This window comes from Pleuronectes platessa, chromosome 4 (genome assembly GCF_947347685.1).
Source record: "Pleuronectes platessa chromosome 4, fPlePla1.1, whole genome shotgun sequence".
In the NCBI taxonomy this organism is placed as follows: domain Eukaryota; kingdom Metazoa; phylum Chordata; class Actinopteri; order Pleuronectiformes; family Pleuronectidae; genus Pleuronectes; species Pleuronectes platessa.
The window spans coordinates 29,099,146-29,119,350 of NC_070629.1; the positions used below are offsets into that span (position 1 = coordinate 29,099,146).

Sequence of the window (20,205 nt, forward strand, 5' to 3'; positions counted from 1 at the left end):
ACAGGTTTCAGAACATTTTAAAGAAAAACAACTTTATTCACCTCCATACAGTAAACAGCTGCAATATCCCTAACAAGATATCAACACGTGGTTTATACAGAACCTTCTACCGCCCCTATATTAACAGCATACCTCCTCAGTATAACCTTTAAATATTATCCACTCCAAAAAGCTATAGATTTTCATTAGAAAACATTTCTCATCAAAGCAAATCAAACAAAATATACAGAGAAAGAATCAATTAAAAGGACGAGCGACCAAACATCAGCAGTGCATCATCCTCACCTGACGTTTCAGCTTCTAGGACTCGTTTCTCTTCCTTTACCGTTTCATTCACCTTAAATGACATTTAAAATAGTCGACACTTAAATCCTAATTTCAACCATAGCTGTAAAACTGGAGTCTCAAGCGTGTCAATGTTAATATTCTTATAATACTTCATTAATGCTTATGGTTGAAAGTTAATTTCGCTTGCATTTGTTATGGTAAAGTTAACTATAGCTTAATGTTGTTGTTTCTAAATTAATAAGATGATTACTAAAATAGTTGCAGGAGGAATAAGTCAATCAATTAAAAAAAAGCTCTGTTTTAACCTGTTAAACATCATAAAAATTATTTAAATATCTTTGGGTTTGGAGAATTCCATCAACCTGGAACTTTAACGGAACATTTTTCAACATTTCTGACATTTTTCAGACAAAGAAATAAATGAACAAATCAAACATTAAATTGGAACCAAAGAAATAAACACGGAATTTAACAATTATAACTTGTGCGCCGACACACTCCAGACAACAGTTTCAAAACTTCCAAATAGTTTCACTGTTTTCAGTTTGAGTAGATTTGTTTTGCTTCCTGTTTTTGGTCAGATTTCAGTGACAGAGATGTGTCACTCGTGTTCGGCTTCATCTTGTTCAGTGTGTTACATTGGACAGTGAAGAGCAGTTGTGTAGTAGTACTAGTGTGTGTTTTGATGAGGTTTTGTTATAGTGCGACACAGCTGGTCCCAAAAAATCCCCCCCCCCCCACACCACATTCACCTTCGAAAGGACGAACTGGACAAATAAATGAAGACTTCCTGTTCGTCCCACATGTGGAGGAAGTGGACAGAATAAAATGCATTGCACGGGCCTCAGAGGAAACTGTTAGAGCTCCAGCTCCAGACTCTCTCTCCCCGACCGACCTCACTGAGGAGAAGAAGTCTGGACCGGACGGAGTCGAGCGTCCGGGTCGGGACCTGGAGCTGCTCCAGTAACCGAGGGAAGTCGGTGTTAATCACACATTCATCTCTTCAGAGCTCCGGAGAATCAATGCAGATCCTCTGTAGAATGAAATCCTCCAATCAAAATTCTCAAGACTTTCATAAGATGAAAATATTGCCAATAAAACCACCGCCCTAAATATACTTCAGATATGTGTAAATACAGTACTGCACATACTGTATACACGCACATGTCATACAGCAGGTTGTTATCATCGATAACATCTCAGATTGTAAACTACATTCAGAACTGAATCCGTACGACAGGGATTTAAAGCATAAGGAGAGAAGAAGAGTAAAGAGTGAGGACGTGGGACCGGTCAGAGTCAACCCCCCCCCCCCCCCAGTACCTCCACTGCTACAGTGCAACTGAAGTCGTCGGTTAAATCAATAAAGCAGGAAGCACGAGTCTTATATAAAGGAATAGTTCCACATCTCCAATAACACACATCTTATTTACTTTCAGAGAGGAAGAGGAGGAGGAGGAGGAGGAGGAGGAGGAGGAAGAGGAGGAGGAGGAAGAGGAGGAGGAGGGACTATGAAATCAATCATCTCATCTAATTCTCAGAAAGAAAAACAGATGTGTTACAAATTTTAGAACTATTCCCTTAAATTATTTATCACATTCTCTAGTTAAAGTTCACACCCTCTAAATAAACAGCAACCTCAGAACGACTCTACGTCCCTACTTTTAAAAATCTAATTTGTTCATGCTATTATTATTTCTCTTAGTTTAAAAGTGATCTTTTTACCCCAGCAGGTCACATAAGTAGTTATATATTAAGTATTTGATTAGCTAAATATCTTCAAAATGTATTTATGTACAATACATGAGTGTGAGGCTGATGCTCTAGTTTCTGCGTTAACATGCCTACAGTCAAACACTGTTGACTTTTTGTGCGACTTATTTAGATTCGGACAGAAACCTAAAAGCTGACAAGTTCACGCTGTGGAGGAACAACAAGCAACATGGCTTGTTCAAGCAGAAGCCTGACACGGGACTCAGGAACATGCTACACGAGGTTAAGATCCTTAAATAGAGCAAACACCATGAAAAACAGTGTTTACAGTTTAACGACCCTGCTGCATCATGACCTCACCCCGAGCCCCAGAGAGACGAGCGGCGCCGGGCGCTCGGCGGCAGCTCAGGTCCACGTGTCCGAGGCTCTGGGCCCAGTTCATGCTGGTAAAAGCTTCTTAAAATCCATTTGTTCTGCTCAGGTCAGTGCAATATTTGCCGTGCGCAAGGGAAACCGCACGTCCACCGTCCACCTGCGCCGGGAAAGCTGTGTGCTTTGAAGTCTGTGTTGTGTGAGGAGACATTTTATCTTCTGTCCGCGGGTCTTCAGGATGTGGACTTCCTGTTTGCTGTTGTAGTTGATGTGCCGCTCCAAGTGGAAAAGCAACAAAGCCACTTGTGTTTTGTTATTTTTTTTTTAATGAGAGTCGCTTCAGGTGGGATTTGGCGCTGGTCTGTGGTCGAGTGAAGAGGCAGCAGGATGACGACAGAAGCAGGGAGGGGCCCGGGATCAAACACCAAACAGGCATACGTGCGAGTGTGTGTGTGTGTCTGTGTGTGTCTGCCTTTGTACATGCCTACACAAACTATCCACACCATCACACACACACACTCCCCCGTCATCCCACCGTGGAGTCGTTCACTCGGCCTGGGCGACAGCGGGGGGGAGCATGCCCCTCTCTCTCAGCTGGGAGTGCAGTGTGTGGAAGATGCTGAGCTGCTGCTCGGGCTGAAGCATCAGCAGCTGCTGCAGCACCTTGCTCGGGTTCGGACCCCTGCAACACAACAGTCACAAATAACACAACAAGCGACAAAAGCGTCACAAAGTATCTGGATCTGCAGCTGCGTTTAACCAACTGGGACGTGTGTGATCAGCGTCTTTAAAGTTCCATCAGCAGCCGAGCTTCTCACCTGATGAAGCTGGCGATGTAGACGTGTGTGAAGGTGGCCATCAGGTACTGGCAGTCGAAGCGATCCATGATGCCACCGTGTCCGGGGATGGTGCTGGCAAAGTCCTGCAGGAGGACAGAGACCAGGGTGAGGACAGCATGAGGACATTTCAGGATCAACAGAGACGGTGTCTGATGGCAGGAGGCTGCAGTTCACCTCCACAACCTCCGTGTGTGCTGCTGAGTCACTTCAAGGGACACAACACAAGTGGTCCGTCCAGTTTCTAGATTATTTGAATGTCGCCCTTAAACAAATCTCTGTCTGTGAGCTCGAGGCCTGAGGTGGAGTCACTATGACGACTTTAGAAAACTGACTGACTGGATTTGAAGCATCAGAGGAGTCGACTTTTCTCAGATGTGTTTAGACATTGAAATTCACACTTTATTCTCAAAATGCAAACAAAATGAATCCTGCTCCTCAAATTTGTATTCTCACGTCTGGTTCTAATACTCGTCAGTGTGAAAAACTGATTTACAAAGGAAAACTGTGTCGACTTTTAAAAATGAGAAATGAAAACAAGACTAGGACAATATGTCAGATGTAGGAAAGCAAATCTTAGATGATGTTGTCTTGTTGGTGAAGGGCAGAGACTGAGATGCGTACTTTGATTTTGAAGGCTCGCTTGAAGCCGCTGGCAAAGAAGCCGCCGAACGGCCCGATGAGCGACGCGAAGGACGAGAGGAAGATGCTGTGGATCTGGAACGGATAGAGGTTCACTGTTTTCTGAAAGAGAGAGAGAGAAAGAGAGAGAGATCTCATTAGATCAACAGCTAACTTTCTGTTTTGAATCTCCTCGATAGTGGAATCTTTACAAAGAAGAAGTGTGATGAGAATTTACACTACATTATCAGGAAATCTAAAAAAATATGTAAGAATTTTCTTTCCCAAATGAAAAATAACAAACTAATAATAACAACAATGATAAGATGTATTTGTGTAGCACTTTTCTATAAAAAGCTACAAAGTGTTTAATTTGAGAATAAAACAACAACAAAATCTAAATAAATTAAGTAATTTCAAGTTCACACAGAAATATCTCGGTAAGAGTCATTTCAGAAATGAATTTAGTCAACAATCAGATTCTGGGAACGACCAGAAAATAGTTTCACAATAATATGACACTAAACAAATACAGTAAAGATATTAACAACATAGAAAAATCTTATTTCCAAAGGTCTTAGTAGATGCCAAAGGGACAGAGGCTTACCCAAGTCACAAGGTTTTGTACGACGGCAGGAAGTGTGTACTCCTGCATCACGAAGATATCCGAGGGCTCACACTCGACTGTGAAGCCGTTGGTCTCACTGTTGAATCCCACAGGACACACGAAGTACTGGAACCGAGCCAGCAGGTAGGCCAGCTGAGAGTAGAACCAAGAACAACAGCAGTTAGTAGAGATCAACGTCTGAGTCCAGGTCCATCGATGTGTCGCCTCATCGGGATCATCACACTCCTGGAAACACTTTCTCTCAAAGATGGAGTGAAAGTTTTGTGTCCTGATTAAAATCCTGGGAGATCATGTGACTTGAAGTCATGAAAACAGTGACTGGCAGTTGAAGGCATGATGGGAAACTGCCAGCAGCTGTTCTGATCCCCGGCAGCCGGCTGTGATAAGCAGCTACAGTTTACACGTCTCATTCTTTTTAGTTGGAATGTTTATCTTTACTAGTGAGAGTTTTACTATGGAAAACACTCTCCACCCAAAGTCTGGGATGTAACAAAGTACATCCACTTGTACTTCTGTACATTTTTCATGTATATGTACTTTACTTGAGTATTTATTTTCACTTTTACTCCACTACATATATCAGCAAATATTTGTACTTACTTTTATTAAGCATTATGTTTTCAAGTATATTTTATGCAAGGATTTACTTACTTTGACTTGAGTAAAAAAGTAAATGTGGTACTTTTACTTATATACTCACTTTACATCTTTGTCTATCTATTTGTACTTTTACTTCAAACTTGAAGTATTCCTTGTGCTTTTGAGATTTAAAATAATATAAAAAAAAATAACTTCCTCCAACACCATCAATAACTGGAGTTACAGAGAGAGAGGAAACGGCTTCATCTGTTCTCTTCCAGGATGAATCCATTCTCTCCACGGGGGGAGGAACAGGGAAAGTGTTTGATATTCACTGAGGCTTCACTCAGAGTCGTATCTAAACTAATCGACACTGCGTCAAAGGCGGCGTCAGTGCGCTGCGATTGGATGTGATCACAAAGTCGAGTGTGAACTCTGCCAACAGCGTTCAGCCCTGTAGGATTTTCTCTGGTCGACTTCAGGCCTCAAACACGAGAGCATGTGAGGCAGCAGCGAATGTACTGTACTCACGATGAAGCCGAAAACCACCGTGGAGAAGTAACCGCCGATGAAGCCCTCCCAGGTCTTCTTGGGCGAGAGCTGCAGGGGGGGGGGGGGGTTGAGACAGAAACAGCGTCGGTCTTTCATATCAGCATGACGTGGTTCTTACTCGCCGACATGTGATTTAAATAATCAGCGTCTCTGAGATGGCGTTTGGATTTACCTTGATGAGAGGCGTCCTCCCGAAGAAGAATCCAAACAGATAGGCCCCGATGTCGTTACAGATCACGATGGAGATCGGGACAATGAACCTGGGAAACAGGATGTAACAGAGAAGTTTAGACGTGAAGGAGAAATGAAACCAACCAGAAGAGAAACTCTGATCTGGTCTCTGTGGCTGGAAAATATTTGATCTACTCTATAAACAGATAAAAGGCAGACAGGGAAAATACATACTTATGGTTTTTCTACTGTGGCAATATGCTTTTTTTTATTGTGAAATTCAATGATTAGTTATCTTCGGAGAAGTTAATTAAAACAGAATACGCTTGTGTTTGAACTTTAACAGAATGACGAGCTACACAACAGTGAACACGGGTGCAAGGACACATATGTGGTGATAATCAGAGATAACAGGGCCGGTTGCTCTGCTCGGTCTGTGTCCTGCTTACCAGATCATTCCTTCAAACAGGTTCTGAATGACAAGGTGGGACTGAGTTACCACAATCAACAGGGTCACATGGGTCCAAGCAAACTGGAATGGCAAACACAAACACAAACAGGACAGTGTCACTGCACTGGAATGTAGCCGCGCCTGCTCAGAAGTTGGCCCGTGTCAGAAATAGTGCAATCGTACAAACAAACAGGCGAATGAGGTGAAGGACAGTGACGGAGCCGCAGAGTGAGATGATAAACAGCAACTGTGATATGCATCAAAACAATTCAATATATATATGAAGAAGAGCAGGCAGCAGGTGGAGCAAATTCTGTGTAGACGCATGCAAATAACAAGGAAGCAGCTTTTTGAAATCTAACTCATATACAAGATTAATTATGAGAAAAGGGCAAAATTGTTCTAGAAAGGTTTAACTTGAAAGGATCATGATTCAATAGGTGGTTATGAAAACACTCTATGAATGTCTGCAATGAAAGCATTTGCATAGATTTGCCTGCACAATGAAAACACATCGACTCAATAAAAGCTAAATGGGCAATAAAGTCAGTCCAGGCCAATACACTGTGTTGCACTAGAGCGGCCTTCAGATGTCAGAGGAAGCTCGACAGATGCATGAGAAGTGAAATGAAGCTGAAGCCATTGCAGAAGTCCGGCAGTTATGTGGAGCTGCTCTCACACATGCACTGTTAACATCAGCTGTTTGACTGAACTTTTCCAGAGGGGCTGCGTGTGAGTCAGTTGCTGCAGACGTCTTCGCCTGCAGCCCCTCCAGAGAACGCCAGGGGATTACCCACAGTTCAGTGCGTGTCTGAGAGCAGCCAACACGTGTGATATGTGATGCACAGTAACAGAAGGGCCACAGCATTTAAAAGAGACTTCTCCAATGGCAAACAGCAAAGCAGGAAGCGGTGGAGGGAGGTGGAAAGGAAGGTGAGTGGTGTAGTAGAGGAGGAGGAGGAGGAGGAGGAGGAGGAGGAGGAGGTTACTGGGCTGATACACACCATATAAAACTGCAGGCGGTAATGTTTCTTCACTAAACTCAGCACAAACATGCAGAAACCTGTGAAAGAGTAGACAACATGCTGTCAGTTATTACTTCAACATTACAGAGGTTTAAAAATCTATGGATCACAACAACAGTAACACATCATATGTAATGTACAGGGAGGGGTGTGTCTGGGTGTGCGAGTGTGTGTAGCAGGATTATTCTTTACATGAAGCATTGAGGAGTTTGATCTTGTGACTGTTTGGATTTTGCACAGATTTGAATCCACTTGAGCCTGGGCCGCCCCTCAGCAGATTGAGAACTCGCTCTCTGCTGCAGGGCGTCCTTGGGGTTTGAATGTGAAACTTAACCACTGAGCGATCAGCAAACAGAACCTTTATTCATCCAACAGGGAATCTCTGTAAATCTAACTGCTGCTGCTGTGATCGCACCGTGGTTTAGGACTAATTTACCCAAAGCCTCTGGAAATGCTTGATTTACATTCAGATGGATGCTGTTTTTTTTTTTTATTCCATTTAATTTGGACTTTTCAACAAGTTGGTCTTAAATCTTTTTACTTGTCAAAGCCTTCTTTAGCTTTGTCTCCAATGCAAGAAAATCCATGTGTGAAGACTTGTTTTCAGAATTTACTTTGTTCTTGTCGATGTTAAAACTAAAGCAGCAACGGACTAATTTGAAAAGTCGTCTGTGTGTAAACACTAAATAATAAGACTCCCTGTTAGTCGTCTAACTAGAATGTCTGAGTATAATGGAGCTGGCAACAGTCCCCTTCAATCAAGCTGCACCGAGTTACACACACTGCTAGATTTCACTTCCTCTCAATGTGCCTCATCCTCTAGATCCATGAATTACTCCCTCAGAAAACCTCAGAGAGAAAAACAAATTCCTGGATGTGCACCAAGATGTAATGGGTTCTTCTCTGACCCGTCTCGTGGAAATTCATTAGGTCGTTTTTGCGTAACCCTGCAGACTATCAGCGTTGTACTGCTCACAGTAAAGTAAAAGGCAGTAATAACCAGAGCTCTGCACTCTGCTCTCTGCTCTATGAAAAGGCCTGAGTGAAGATCTGAGTTTACTGTCATCAACACATGCAATAGTATGGAATGTGATGATATAACTTTTCAACTCTTTTGACTTTTGTTTCCTCTTTGGTGTGTAATTTGTGTTCCTCCCTTTTCTCCACGTTGTATAAATGTGGAACCAGAAGAAGAAGAAGCATGTGTTTGTAAATCAGTGTCATATGATGCAGAGAAGGAGAAAAAAGCACAACAGTACAATGCATTCAGTAAAATCCAGGATATAAGCTATCAGATATTTATATGATATTTATATAATATTTATATATCACTGGTTAACTGCTACGTGATGATAAAAGCTCAGCTCAGTGTTTTATGAAGCATCCTGCTGCTGATTAGCGGAGCAATAAAAACCTCCTGCTGCAGGAACATGAAAAGATTCAATATGTCATAATGTAAATCACTTTAAAAACTCAAAGGTTTATATTGAATGTCTTCCTGCGGATTTTTGTTTTTGTTTTATTTCCTCCTCAGTAATGTGACTTGTAACTCTGCTACAGACTGTTTATGGTGAAATCTATTCCATAAAGAAAAGGGGGGGGGGGGGGTGCGAGGGGGCAAAGAGCATGTTTTTCTTTTCTTTTCTGAGATAAGGAGTCTGGAGGGGGGGGGGGGAGTCACCTGCGAGGTACAGAGCAAAGGAGATGAAGCGGTGATAGCGAGCCAGGAACTGCAGCGGCTCCTCCCTCTGCACCAGAGCCCCGAAGTAGTCCGCCACCGTCTCACCGTAGAAGAAGTAGTTGACGCAGATCAGGAAGTACCTGAGGCGGAGAAACAGACGGGACTCGTTTCACTTTACATGTTGTTTGAGTTGGCCTCAAGTCTGTCTGAGTGCTTCTTGGTTTGATCATACATGTAGAACAGTTTCTGTCTTTTAGAAGAAATGAGCTACTGCATGAAAAACCTCTTGTGTGGGTCACTCGGTTTAAACGTCTGACAGTGTCACACTGGCTGTACATTGACCTGCTGTATGTGTGTGTGTGTGTGTGTTTGTTTGTGTGTTTGTGTATGATGGGTGGCCTTGGGGAAAAGGGCAAGTTTCAATTAGCCTTCACTTGTTTCCAGCACGGCAGTGATCTTTGCTCCGGGCTGAGCGCTGCTGCCACATGCTGCGGGGGGGGGGGGGGGGGGGGTCTGTGTATGCAAAGGTGACACTGCAACAGGAACGGGAGCAAACAAAGGAGGATGTGGCTGCAGACGAAGTCGAGTCAATGTTTCACAGAAGGAAGAGCTGAGTTAAGGGACTTCTTCCCCCTGCTTACATTCCAATACACTACTCATACTGATATGAGCAAGTTAGAAATCAATATATCAGCTAATATGGACGAAAAATACATTTCTTGATAAGATTGATCTCAGGACAGAGAAGTTTGATGGAGGTTTAATATTTTACAGTTCAACCAAAAACGTTATTTTAAACACCTCTAAATAAATAGAATAAACACAAAAGGTATAGAACTTGAATTAAGAGAATTCACTTTTTTTGATAAATAGAAACAGTAAATGCACATTGCTTATTCTGTAAAATGTCTGTGTTCCATGTCTGTGAAGGGCCCATATAGGACGTTTTAGATATGTGAACCAATAAAGCTTTGCTATTTTCCAGAACAGTCTGTACAATTCCCTGGAACATCCTTGTGGACTTGAAATCGACATGTTTTGAGTCTGAAGTACAAATCTTCCCTTCTCTGAATCATCTCCGACCACACAGACGCTGGACTGATTCTCAAACCACTTCCTGTTTGTCTGTTAACACACATCCTGTGCTGCTGAATGAGAGATTGGTCAGATAACTGCACTAATCTCTGTTAATAATGTTTCTAGAGCATATCTGCTGCTATTGTCACATCCTGTACTCACCAGCTCAGAGTCCTGAACCAGGGCAGCTCGTAGGAACGGTAAACTCTGTATCCGATGTCGATGATTTCTTGAAAACACTTGATCTGGACGGTCATGACCTAGATCAGAAGACAGGAGCAGAGCAGAAGGGTGACTCGTGAACGGATGCATTGACGACTCAAACACCAGCCATGGTATCGATTGCTGCCACTTACCACTAATAAAAGAGCGATAGGTCCCATGTAGATGATGAGGAAGAAGCCTGATATCATGGCTACTGACAGGACCCCTCGTATCCAGTAGTTCTTCCATCTGTGGAGAAAGGAAACTTTGAATTTGAGTGATTTATTTCCCCCTGAACATTTATTTCAATAATTTATACTCCATATGGCGAGAGAGGCCAGTATAAAGTATATTATTCACTGTCCAAAGCTCCAGTTAGAATGCCATCACATTCATCGATAATTTGTCTGTGACGTCTTTGGAGTCAGCAAAGTCATTAGACACATCCACCCACCCCCTCCCCCCTGGTGGCTGGCTGCAGTATAGGTCTCAAACACGGCCCCCTCCATGTCAAAGAGGGAATCCTTTCAGTTCCTTGAAAAAGTTCCTGGGTCTAATGGTAGGGGCGTCTGTAGCTCAGGAGGCAGAGCGGCTTGGCCACTAACCAGAAGTGTGACCAGGTGCTGAGGTGTCCTTGAGCAAGACACTGAACCCCAAATGGCCCCTGGCGGCTGTGCAATGATGTATGATAGAGAAGGTATGAATGGGGGAAATGGCAAAAACTGTAATAATACTGTAAAAGGGCTTTGAGGGGTCATCAAGACTAGAGAAGTGCTAGATGAGTGTAATCTAAAGAAATGCTGTGGCTGCAGCCACCGGGCTCATTATCACCATCTGCACCTCTCACCAGGACGAGCTGGGCCGTGACGCTAGCGTGGATAAAAGTGTGGAATGTGTTTTTCACAACACGTCAGCCGGTCCGTGTTGCTGTGAGACAAACTGACGCATGGCCGCCGCCTGCCAGCAAAACAAAAGAGAGGGACGAGCTCACAGCTGCACAGGAGCATGAATGGAGGAAAACAGCTGCGTCATCAGAAAAGCTGCTGCTCAACGCTCACTCTCTCTCCAACTCCCTCCCTCCCACCATCATCATTCAATCACTTGCACTCAAAGCACCACCCTTCCTCCTCCCTCCCTCTTTATTTTTACTACAGCTTCTCCATATGTTTCTCTCCCCCTCTCCCCCTCCCTCTCTCTCTCTCTGCAGTCTATTCATCCACAGCTCTCTCTCTGCAGCACACCACCTCCAATGCCGTTCAAGCCAGCGGGGATTAGTGCTTCCCTCCTCGTGAGCCTTTAAGCCCTGTAACCTGGCCGTCGCTCATTGGTCACACCCCCCACAATATATATATGACCCCATGTGTCACAGACCTGCAGTGAACCTCCGGGTCGATGGGATGTGTGCAGTGTATTAACACAGAGTTACTGTATTTCCTGCACTACATTGATAAGGGCGTGCTCATGCACCTCTGCAGACTTCGTTCTACTTCTGGTCCAATTAACCTACGTGGTGCAGGGGAGGGGATCGATCACTCTGTCAGGCTCTTTCTATAAAGGATGAATGAGAATCTGCTCGTTACAGCAGAATAATGGTTGAAATCACAGCAGAGAAGTGGTGGGAAACTGATCCCTGGCGGCGGGGACATTTGCTCCTCGTCTAACTTTCCTACAGATTATTTCAGTTTCTGAATATGGGCTGATTATTGTCCCATAGTCCTGTGGCAGGGTCGAGCGGTGAGGATGCACTTCCGGAACAAACAGCAGCTGCTAGCATCTGTCTCCCGAGAGTGTGAGTGTGAGTGTGTGTGTGTGTGTGTGTGTGTGTGTGTGTGTGTGTGTGTGTGTGTGTGTGTACCTGGGCGGCAGGCCCTCCAGAGCTTTGTTCAGGCATTGTGGAGTGTTGTCTGTGTCTGCTGTGGAGAGAGGAACATCTGGAGTGTCTGCTTTGGAGTCAGCGTCACATTCTCCGTCTGCGTCACCGTGCAGACCAAGCCTGTCATCACCGTCGCCCTCCTGTCAGAACACACACACACACACACACACATATTCAAACAGTGTTTGTAAGATCACCTGAAACACAGGTTAGTGTAGAAAGCTCAGACTGCAGAGACGTGCACATGAGGTGACAACAGAGAAGGAAAACATGAAAGTCGTTGGAGGTCAGACAATGAGAGCTGCTGAGATGCAAACGACAAGTAAATGTTGAGGTCGTCATGAGTCTGAGCCGAGGAGAGAAACACACGACTCAGCAGATGGTGCTTTAATTGGGTATTGCTTTTACCCGTGTGTGTGTGTGTGTGTTAGTGTGTGTGTGTGCCAAATAACTCAATAAAGCATTGACAGGTTTTCACCAAATTTACTAATTAATTTTTTGGGAGTTTATCTCTAGATGATCGATTAAAGGTCAAGGCTGCTAATAATAGAGCTACGGAGAAAAAGTTAATAAATATTGATCAGAAAATTATGCGATGCTCATTTAAAAAAATCATCAAAAAATTCATCAATCATAATAAATGTATTATTTCATGAAGATTGTTGTTTATTTAATGATTAATACTTTATATTTAAATCCATCTTTAATATCTGGTGCCGACCTGAAGTGAATTTCATTTCTATCATTGACACTAATCTGAACGGAATAATTCCAACATGAAAATGTACACAAGGAGAAAATGTTGGACTGGAGGCCGGTGAGGAAACGTGAGGATGACGGAGCTGAAAGTCTAAACCGAGTGTCGCCAGGTTAACCGGCTGCTGCCCGGGAGGCAAACCTCTTTATTGGTGTTGATGAATCTTTAATCTGGATTTAAACCCAGTAGACAGACACAGTGTGTGTGTGTTTGTGCGTTTGTGTGTGTGTATTTTGTTTTTTAAATTGGCGATGATCCCTAAAATGTGATTATCAAACCCTTACTTCGGTGAGATGGATTATTTGAAACTTGATATTTAACAGTTTAACCGAAGCAGTTGCAATAAGTACTTTGGACGTGGTAACTTCAATAAAAATTAAATTAAGTTACATAAACCCAGCACTTTTGTTCTCAATTTAACCAAAAATGGTCTGGGAGGTAACAAAGTAGTGAGAGGAGACGCTTCTTCTTCTTCTTCTTCCTTAGGGAGTCTGTTTTTAAACCAAAAACACACACACACACACACACACAGAGACAGACACACACACACTAGCAGATTAGGTTTCTCTCTGCACTTGGCGTCCTCGCTGATGCTCCTGGACATTTCTTCCCTTTCATGGTTGCTTTTACTCAAACGTGGCTAAATACGGTGAGCGGAGGGCGCCGGGGTTAACTCAGACAGATTTTCATTTAGAAAGAAGGTCTGTGATCTTGTCCAGATTTTGTGATTAGCCTGGGGTCGCTTCAGGTGGCATTAGTGCTCAGGAGAGAAGATGAAGTGTGGATTTCTACTCAGGTTTTAATGAGGAAACGTTTTTCAGGCCCGCAGACTGAAACCGTGGAAAGCTTCAGGGTCCTTTCAGGAGGAGCTGCTGACACACAGTGTCCCAACTGAAACAGGAAAATAATAATTCACACGGCACTGAAGTCAAAGAGAGACAGAGCGCTTAGCTGCAAGTTTAATTCGCAGTCATGGTCACCACATGAACAAGTTTAGCTGTAGCTGTTTACACAGAGCGACCATTTAACCAGCTGATCAGAATAACTAGAAAAGTTGGCTACTGTTTATATTTTACTATAATAATGTTTTACATTTAAAACTTCTTAATTCAAGTTCGATATAGTTGATGACAAAATCTCTTTTTTTCGAGCCAAAATTAAAATGTGATGATTTGCTGAAGTACTTTGCCGTATTTGAATATTAAGTGTCGGTTGAATAAAGTAAGAATTCTGACGACATCACATCAGGCTTTGGGAAATTATAACAGGCACCTCGTGATTTTCCAGCCCCCTCCCCCCACGACCTGCAGAGACGTTAAGATTATAGATGATGGATGAAGAGATGGATGGAAATCTACGATGATGATGATGATGATAATGTTCCTGGATATGACAAGTGATGGTGTTTCTCACCCGCTTGTCATTGACGACGTTAGTCAGCAAATTAATAAAAGATTCTGTGACGAGAAACAAGCCTCTGGTCAGTTCATTACTTCAACCACACGAATATGTTACATGCAGAGCTACGTTATTAAAGCTTAATCTGCGTGAACGTTCATAATCTTTTTAATCAAATTGGCCAACAGTTAATCTTTTGTTTATTGAGTGAAGTTTGGTACCTGCTGTGTAATCACAGTCAAACAAAGCTGCAAATCTGTAAGATATCAACCTGAGTAGTGACACCCTGAGCAACTCATCAACACCGGCTGATACAGACAGAAAACACAGTGAACAGAGGTTTGATTGAAACACCATAGCCGGTGGTGCATCCAAGAATCCACCTTCTACCAGACGCCCATGTTTTCCTACAATCTGTGAGCTGCAGAGCCTGAGAGGTGGAGGTGGCAGCAGCAGCAGATGCAGCAGCAGCAGCAGCATTGCGACTGTCCTTGCAGCTCATCTCACCTCCCCTGTCGTCTTTGTCCTCCTCACTTGGCTATTAATGCCTTCTCTGCAGAGCTAGAGGGAGGAGGAGGAGGAGGAGGAGGAGGAGGAGGAGGAGGAGGAGGAGGAGGAGGAGGAGGAGGAGGGAGTCGGGGTCACAGAAGAGAGAGGAGGGCGAAGAGTCGCTAATAAAGTAGTGACAACCCCGGTGTTACCAACTGCCTCCGTTCGTTTTGCCTCCAGATACCAGCACCGTCATTATTATTATTATTATTGTGTCATTTGTTGTGACACGACATCCCGACGACATCAAGAAAACACACTTCCTTTTAGCCTTTGGGATGTATCAGAAATTTGACCTAATACACAGATCTGCTGTTTGACACCTGATCCTCTGCCTCAACTTTACCATGAGAACAAATCTCTGCAGCTCATTTCATTTGGAGGAAACAACGATGACTTTGTAGAAACAGCACGAGGGAAAACAACTAAAACCACGTGAGAGTTGTCGCAGTTTAATGCAAACAAAAGAATCAGTTACATTTTTTGGTAAATTTGTGGGATGTTTAAATTTGACCAACTACAAACAGAAACCATCACACTTTTATAATGTGTCAGTATTTCAGACCCTCAGAGGAAAGAGATTCTGAAATAATGAAGACATGCATTGAGGAAAACTTATCTCAGTGCAAACGTGCCTTAAATTCTTTACCATGAGATAAACTCCTAATTTAATTATGTTTCCGCTCTCTTCCAAGCTCAGCTATGATTTACCGACTGATACTGACAGTTACTTTTGTGAAAATCTTTTCCAAGAATTTGTTTCTGCAAGAATTCAGGGACAAATGTGTCATTGTGCAAATGGAGGGTTTGAAACCAGATCATCAAACCAGTGGAGAATCTCTGCTTCTTTACTTTTACACCCGTGAGATGGATTTCAGACTTTTAAGAAATCTGAGATCGATTCACTGAACCCATGACTTTGGGACAGTCTGAGACATAACAGCACAACTGATGACGTTCACTCTTTGAGAGAACTTGGACTCACTGGTTTTGCTGCTGTGCCCTGCAGATAAAAAGCCGTTTCCTGCTCGGGTGCATGTCCCAGTGTGTTTGCGAGTCTGTGGATGTGCAAGGTTATCCCAGAATGTCCAAAGCATGACTGACAATATAAATGGGCACAGTTAACACCACTGTCTGCAGCGCTGACAGGACAAACGAAACCTTTTATGGTGACAAATTTCCCACCAGTGACAGGGGAGGTGAAATGTTTTTTTACTTAAAAAGGTCCAGTGAATCAGGCTCATTGAGTCTCACATGTACACTCACAGATGGTATTTTGTATTTCAAGCATACACTGACAAACACTGGTCCTGAGCGGACAATCAGGACAAGTGGATGTGAGTCACAAAGTCTGTTTGACTTCTTTGTTTCACCCGACTACATGTGGGACACATTCAAATACAAAGAATTCATTCAAACTTATTATTACTCCAGTACAATATCACCTTTTAGGAAACAGCAGAGCCTCTAAACCAACTGACTATCACCAGACACAACAAAACCTGCCAACATTCATGAATAAACCCTGAGTCATCACAAACTCAACCAAAATAAGTAGTGTCGTGAGTTGAGCAGCAAACAGCATCCCAAAGAATCTACGACCATTTAGTTTTAATCCCCCCCCCCCCCCCCCCCCCCCCCCCCGGCACACCAAACACGTCTTTCCACCTGTGAGGTGCAGACCTGCAGCAGTGCCCGGCTCACTGAGGATCAATGAGTAAGCTACAGCATGCATTGGTTCACTCATGCTGCAAGGAAGGATTTAGGCTAATCAGCAGTGAACATTGCCCTGAAGTAGCACTGCTGCAACTTCCAACTCTCTGAGGTGCAGCACCAAGCAAAGAGGGACATGTTCCAGGACACACAAGAGGGACGCCTACCAGGTGGCGCTCAAACCGGAAATCAATACAGCTGGATGCATAAGTAATGGGAAAGCAATGTCTTCAGACATTTAGCATATTGGCACGCTACCATACCATCTTTCTAATAAGGTCCTCCACAAATGCTACCATGACAGCCAACATATAATACATTCGAATGTCAGCATGTTATGTTAGCATTATGTGGTATCTCGAATTGGTTCCTGAGTTGTGTATTTGATGAATGCTTTATTATATAATGCTTTTGTATTTGTTATTATAATATATATTTACATCTGTATGTGCGTGTGTTTTAGTTTTTAGGTATTTTCTCAATTGAAGTAGATTGAGGTTCTTCTGATAAAATTGCCGTTGGCAAGTAACCTTGTTCAAGATCTCTGATTTTAACAGCCATTTAGAGAAGTCTGGTGCTGGGGGGGGGGGGGGGGGGTTCTCATCCGAGCTAATCAGAGCTTTGTCGGTAAGAACATGAAGACGCACGTTATCCTCCAGTGTCAGAGAAACAATGGTGACACACGTGGGTAAGAGCCAAGAGGTTTAAGAAGCAACATAAAGAACAATCTATCTAGATTTAGAAAACTCATGTTAATATTCCAAGAACCATACAAGACTCAGAAAAAACAATATCTACAGTATCTGTGTTGTAACTTTACTGAGCTTGCAAACACAACATAATGGAATCTATACACAGAGCCACAACATGAATACCAGTCCTCTGCTGTCCCACAACATTTCTAACTAGGTCTGTGTGGAATGAAGCTGTGACCATCAGAGCGTTTAAGTGCCTGCTGCCACCATCACTGCTGCTGCTGCTGCTGCTGGAGGCTTCCGTTACGCCCAGCCAACCAGCAGCCAGCCCACCAAGGTCAACTGTCGTGTCGGGGTCTCGAACAGCCGCTAATTGTCCCGACAACGGAGTTAGAGCCGTGACTGGAGAGAAGCTGTGTGAAGGACGCGGGCTCGATATGTAAGTCGAGCACACACTGCATACGGCTGTCGAATAAATGGAAGTAAGCAGAAGCAGCATCGCAATTCAGGGGACGCATCACCGACTGGACGGATGAAGAATCTCCTCACGATCCACAAATGAAGCCAAAGTATCACAGGAACGATCGCTGCCATTTTGCACCGCCGACGTCATTTGGAGCCAGAGTCTAAGCAGAAGAGATCGTGGGACGACGCCACGGTTTCACGGTCCTGTCGATTCACGCTCTCGACCATTAGGGGAGTCACTATCAGCTGTCAATCATGACGTGGCCCCCATTTTTATAGCAACAGATAACTAATTAAAGCCCCTAAATAAATAGCACTTGAACATACATCAGCATGATAAGAACTCACTCTTCTTAGCAAAAAATTGTGTCTGATGTATTTGACTGTTTCATTTGGCCTGTGTCCCATTAGCCAATAGGGAGGAGGCAGGGCGTGAGTCTATTACGCAGCCGACTTCAACGCCCAACAGGTTTTTCCTCTTCCCTCTCTCCAGATCTGTTCTGCTTTCACAAGACACTGACAGGATTGGCAGTTACAACAACAGGGCCACAACCTAGAAAACGAGTTGCCCAACCCTGCTCTCTTCAACTCTGGGTTTGGACCCTGTCTTCAGTTTATTCCTTCTGATCTGAATCACAATGGAATAAGTCATGTTGCTGCTTTGTTGTGTTGTGTTGTGTTTTCACAACATTTAAGGACAAGCCAGTCAGGGCGTGGAAGCCAGAGTCACATGGACCCACAGGAAGCTAATAAATCAAACTGAGGTTTGGTGACTCGATGCCACAGAAATGAAAATGATAAAACCCTGATGAAGAATATTTCACAATTTGTTAGGAAAGTTTAATTAACCATTGAAAAGAGTGTTATACTCGTCTATAAATGTAAAACAAGGGTTAAAAAACAGTCTGTATCCCTGCTTGACCCCTGTCGAGTCATGCCCCTCACATATCTCTGGTGTTGGGGGGCGGGGGTTCAGTGCCAGAATGTAAACACGGCCAAGCAACAGTAACCACCGGGGACGAATGCATTTAGATGTACAGCACATGTGAATGATGTGTTGGATCTGTTTTTAGCACCAGAGGCTCCAGAGAGAGGTGAACTCCACACAGCGAGAATCAGAAGCTGCATGAAGGCCACATTGAGGGATTTGAACAAGACGACCCATGAACATCCCATCCTTCCACCAAGTTTCCTGATGTAACAGTTAACAAACAAACCAATGGACAGCAGTGAAAACATAACATCCCTGGTGGAGGTGAGAGCCTTCAGAGCAGGAGGGTTGAGTCCACAGCAGCAACTACTTAGTGAGAACCCTCTCTGACTATATGATCATCTCATGTACAGGAGACAGTGTTAAATACCAATGTAAAGGACCCAAGCCACGAAAAGACATATGGACAATTCAGAGTCTCCAGGTCTTTGGACGGGGGGAGGAAGCCGTAGGTAAAACTCACGCAGACACTGGGAGAACCTGTTCAGATCAGGATTCTAACCAGAAACCTCTTTACTGGTTTGAGTTTATGCAGGGACAAGCAAGGAGAGGGGGGGCCTTGAAACGCCCCTGTTTGACTGGAGATTGTTTGGTCAACAGCTGATTAAAAAGTCAAGACTGACAGGTCCAGATCAGTCAATGCTATCGATCGTTTTCTTCTATTTGCAGAATCTCACTTAAAACTCAGGTAAATTAAAAAACTGTCAGGATTGAATCCACGTTTCAAATATATCTGGTCATTTTACATAACTTGCACTGCGGCTTAGTATGACGTCAGGTCCTTGATGTTTTTGTTGACGTCATCATCACAATACATTATTATTATCATTATTCTGTTGTTGTTGTTGTGGTTGACTCTGTGTCATTGATGACAGGATTAAAACATGGGGGGACATCTTCAGCCATGATCACATGAACGGCTCACTAAATAATGTCATTATTTCGTCAGCGTGTTGTTGCGGGAGCTTGTTGCGGGATTACCGGAGGCTAACTCATTAGCTCATGTAGCAAAGATTGCTAACGAACCGGTAACCGCAGCTACACTGGCCGGCTGACCGCAGCCACAAACCGGCCCAACCCGTTCCCCAGGCCGGGGCCTCGGCGGGGGAAGCCGGCCTCTGTTCTCCGGCTTCACGTCGTTTACCTTGTCGCTGATGTTGTCGGTGCTGTCGGTGTCTGCTCCGCCGCCGCCTCGCTTCCTCAGCTCCGTCATGTCTCGCTCGGTTCTCCGCCGGGACGCGAGTCACATAAAGCGCCCGCCTCCGGGGGGTGAAGAGGAGGGAGGAAGAGGAGGGTATCCCGGGTTATTCTCTCTGTCTCTGGCTGTGTGGACCCGGGTCGGACGTGGAGCAGCGGCAGCAGGTGAGTGGTGAGTCCGCAGCAGGTGAGTGAAGAGCCCAATGCGTGTGTTTGTTTATCTCCGCAGTCTCCGGTCCTCCCTCCACCGTCAGCTTCCGCCAACCGACACTAACAACTTCCGATGGACTCTTTCACATTAAAAGGCTTCATACGCTTCATTTCCCTTCATCTTTACTTCTCCGATAAATTAAAAAATGTTAATGATCA

General features: G+C 44.0%; 1 protein-coding gene across 1 annotated transcript; it reads right to left on the reverse strand.

The window, feature by feature from the left end:
• Positions 1-15: 15 nt before the first annotated feature.
• cds1 (CDP-diacylglycerol synthase (phosphatidate cytidylyltransferase) 1) lies at positions 16-20,090 on the reverse strand. The gene is made up of 13 exons (XM_053420192.1): positions 19,784-20,090; positions 12,054-12,211; positions 10,351-10,447; positions 10,157-10,254; positions 8,918-9,057; positions 7,216-7,274; positions 6,210-6,292; positions 5,762-5,849; positions 5,569-5,637; positions 4,438-4,590; positions 3,834-3,953; positions 3,192-3,295; positions 16-3,055 (listed from the first exon to the last, which is right to left on the reverse strand). Exons 1-13 carry the CDS (start codon positions 19,850-19,852, stop codon positions 2,920-2,922), a joined length of 1,374 nt encoding a protein of 457 aa, XP_053276167.1. The 5' UTR covers positions 19,853-20,090; the 3' UTR covers positions 16-2,919.
• Between the last annotated feature and the right edge of the window lie 115 nt (positions 20,091-20,205).

Excerpts from the sequence above, each read along its gene's own strand:
- cds1 (XM_053420192.1), bottom strand. The coding sequence starts at position 19,852 with ATGACGGAGCTGAGGAAGCGAGGCGGCGGCGGAGCAGACACCGACAGC. Across the intron at positions 3,954-4,437 it reads TACAAAACCTTGTGACTTGG|AAAACAGTGAACCTCTATCC; the intron begins GTAAGCCTCTGT and ends TCTCTCTTTCAG. Across the intron at positions 3,296-3,833 it reads AGCGAGCCTTCAAAATCAAA|GACTTTGCCAGCACCATCCC; the intron begins GTACGCATCTCA and ends GTCCTCCTGCAG.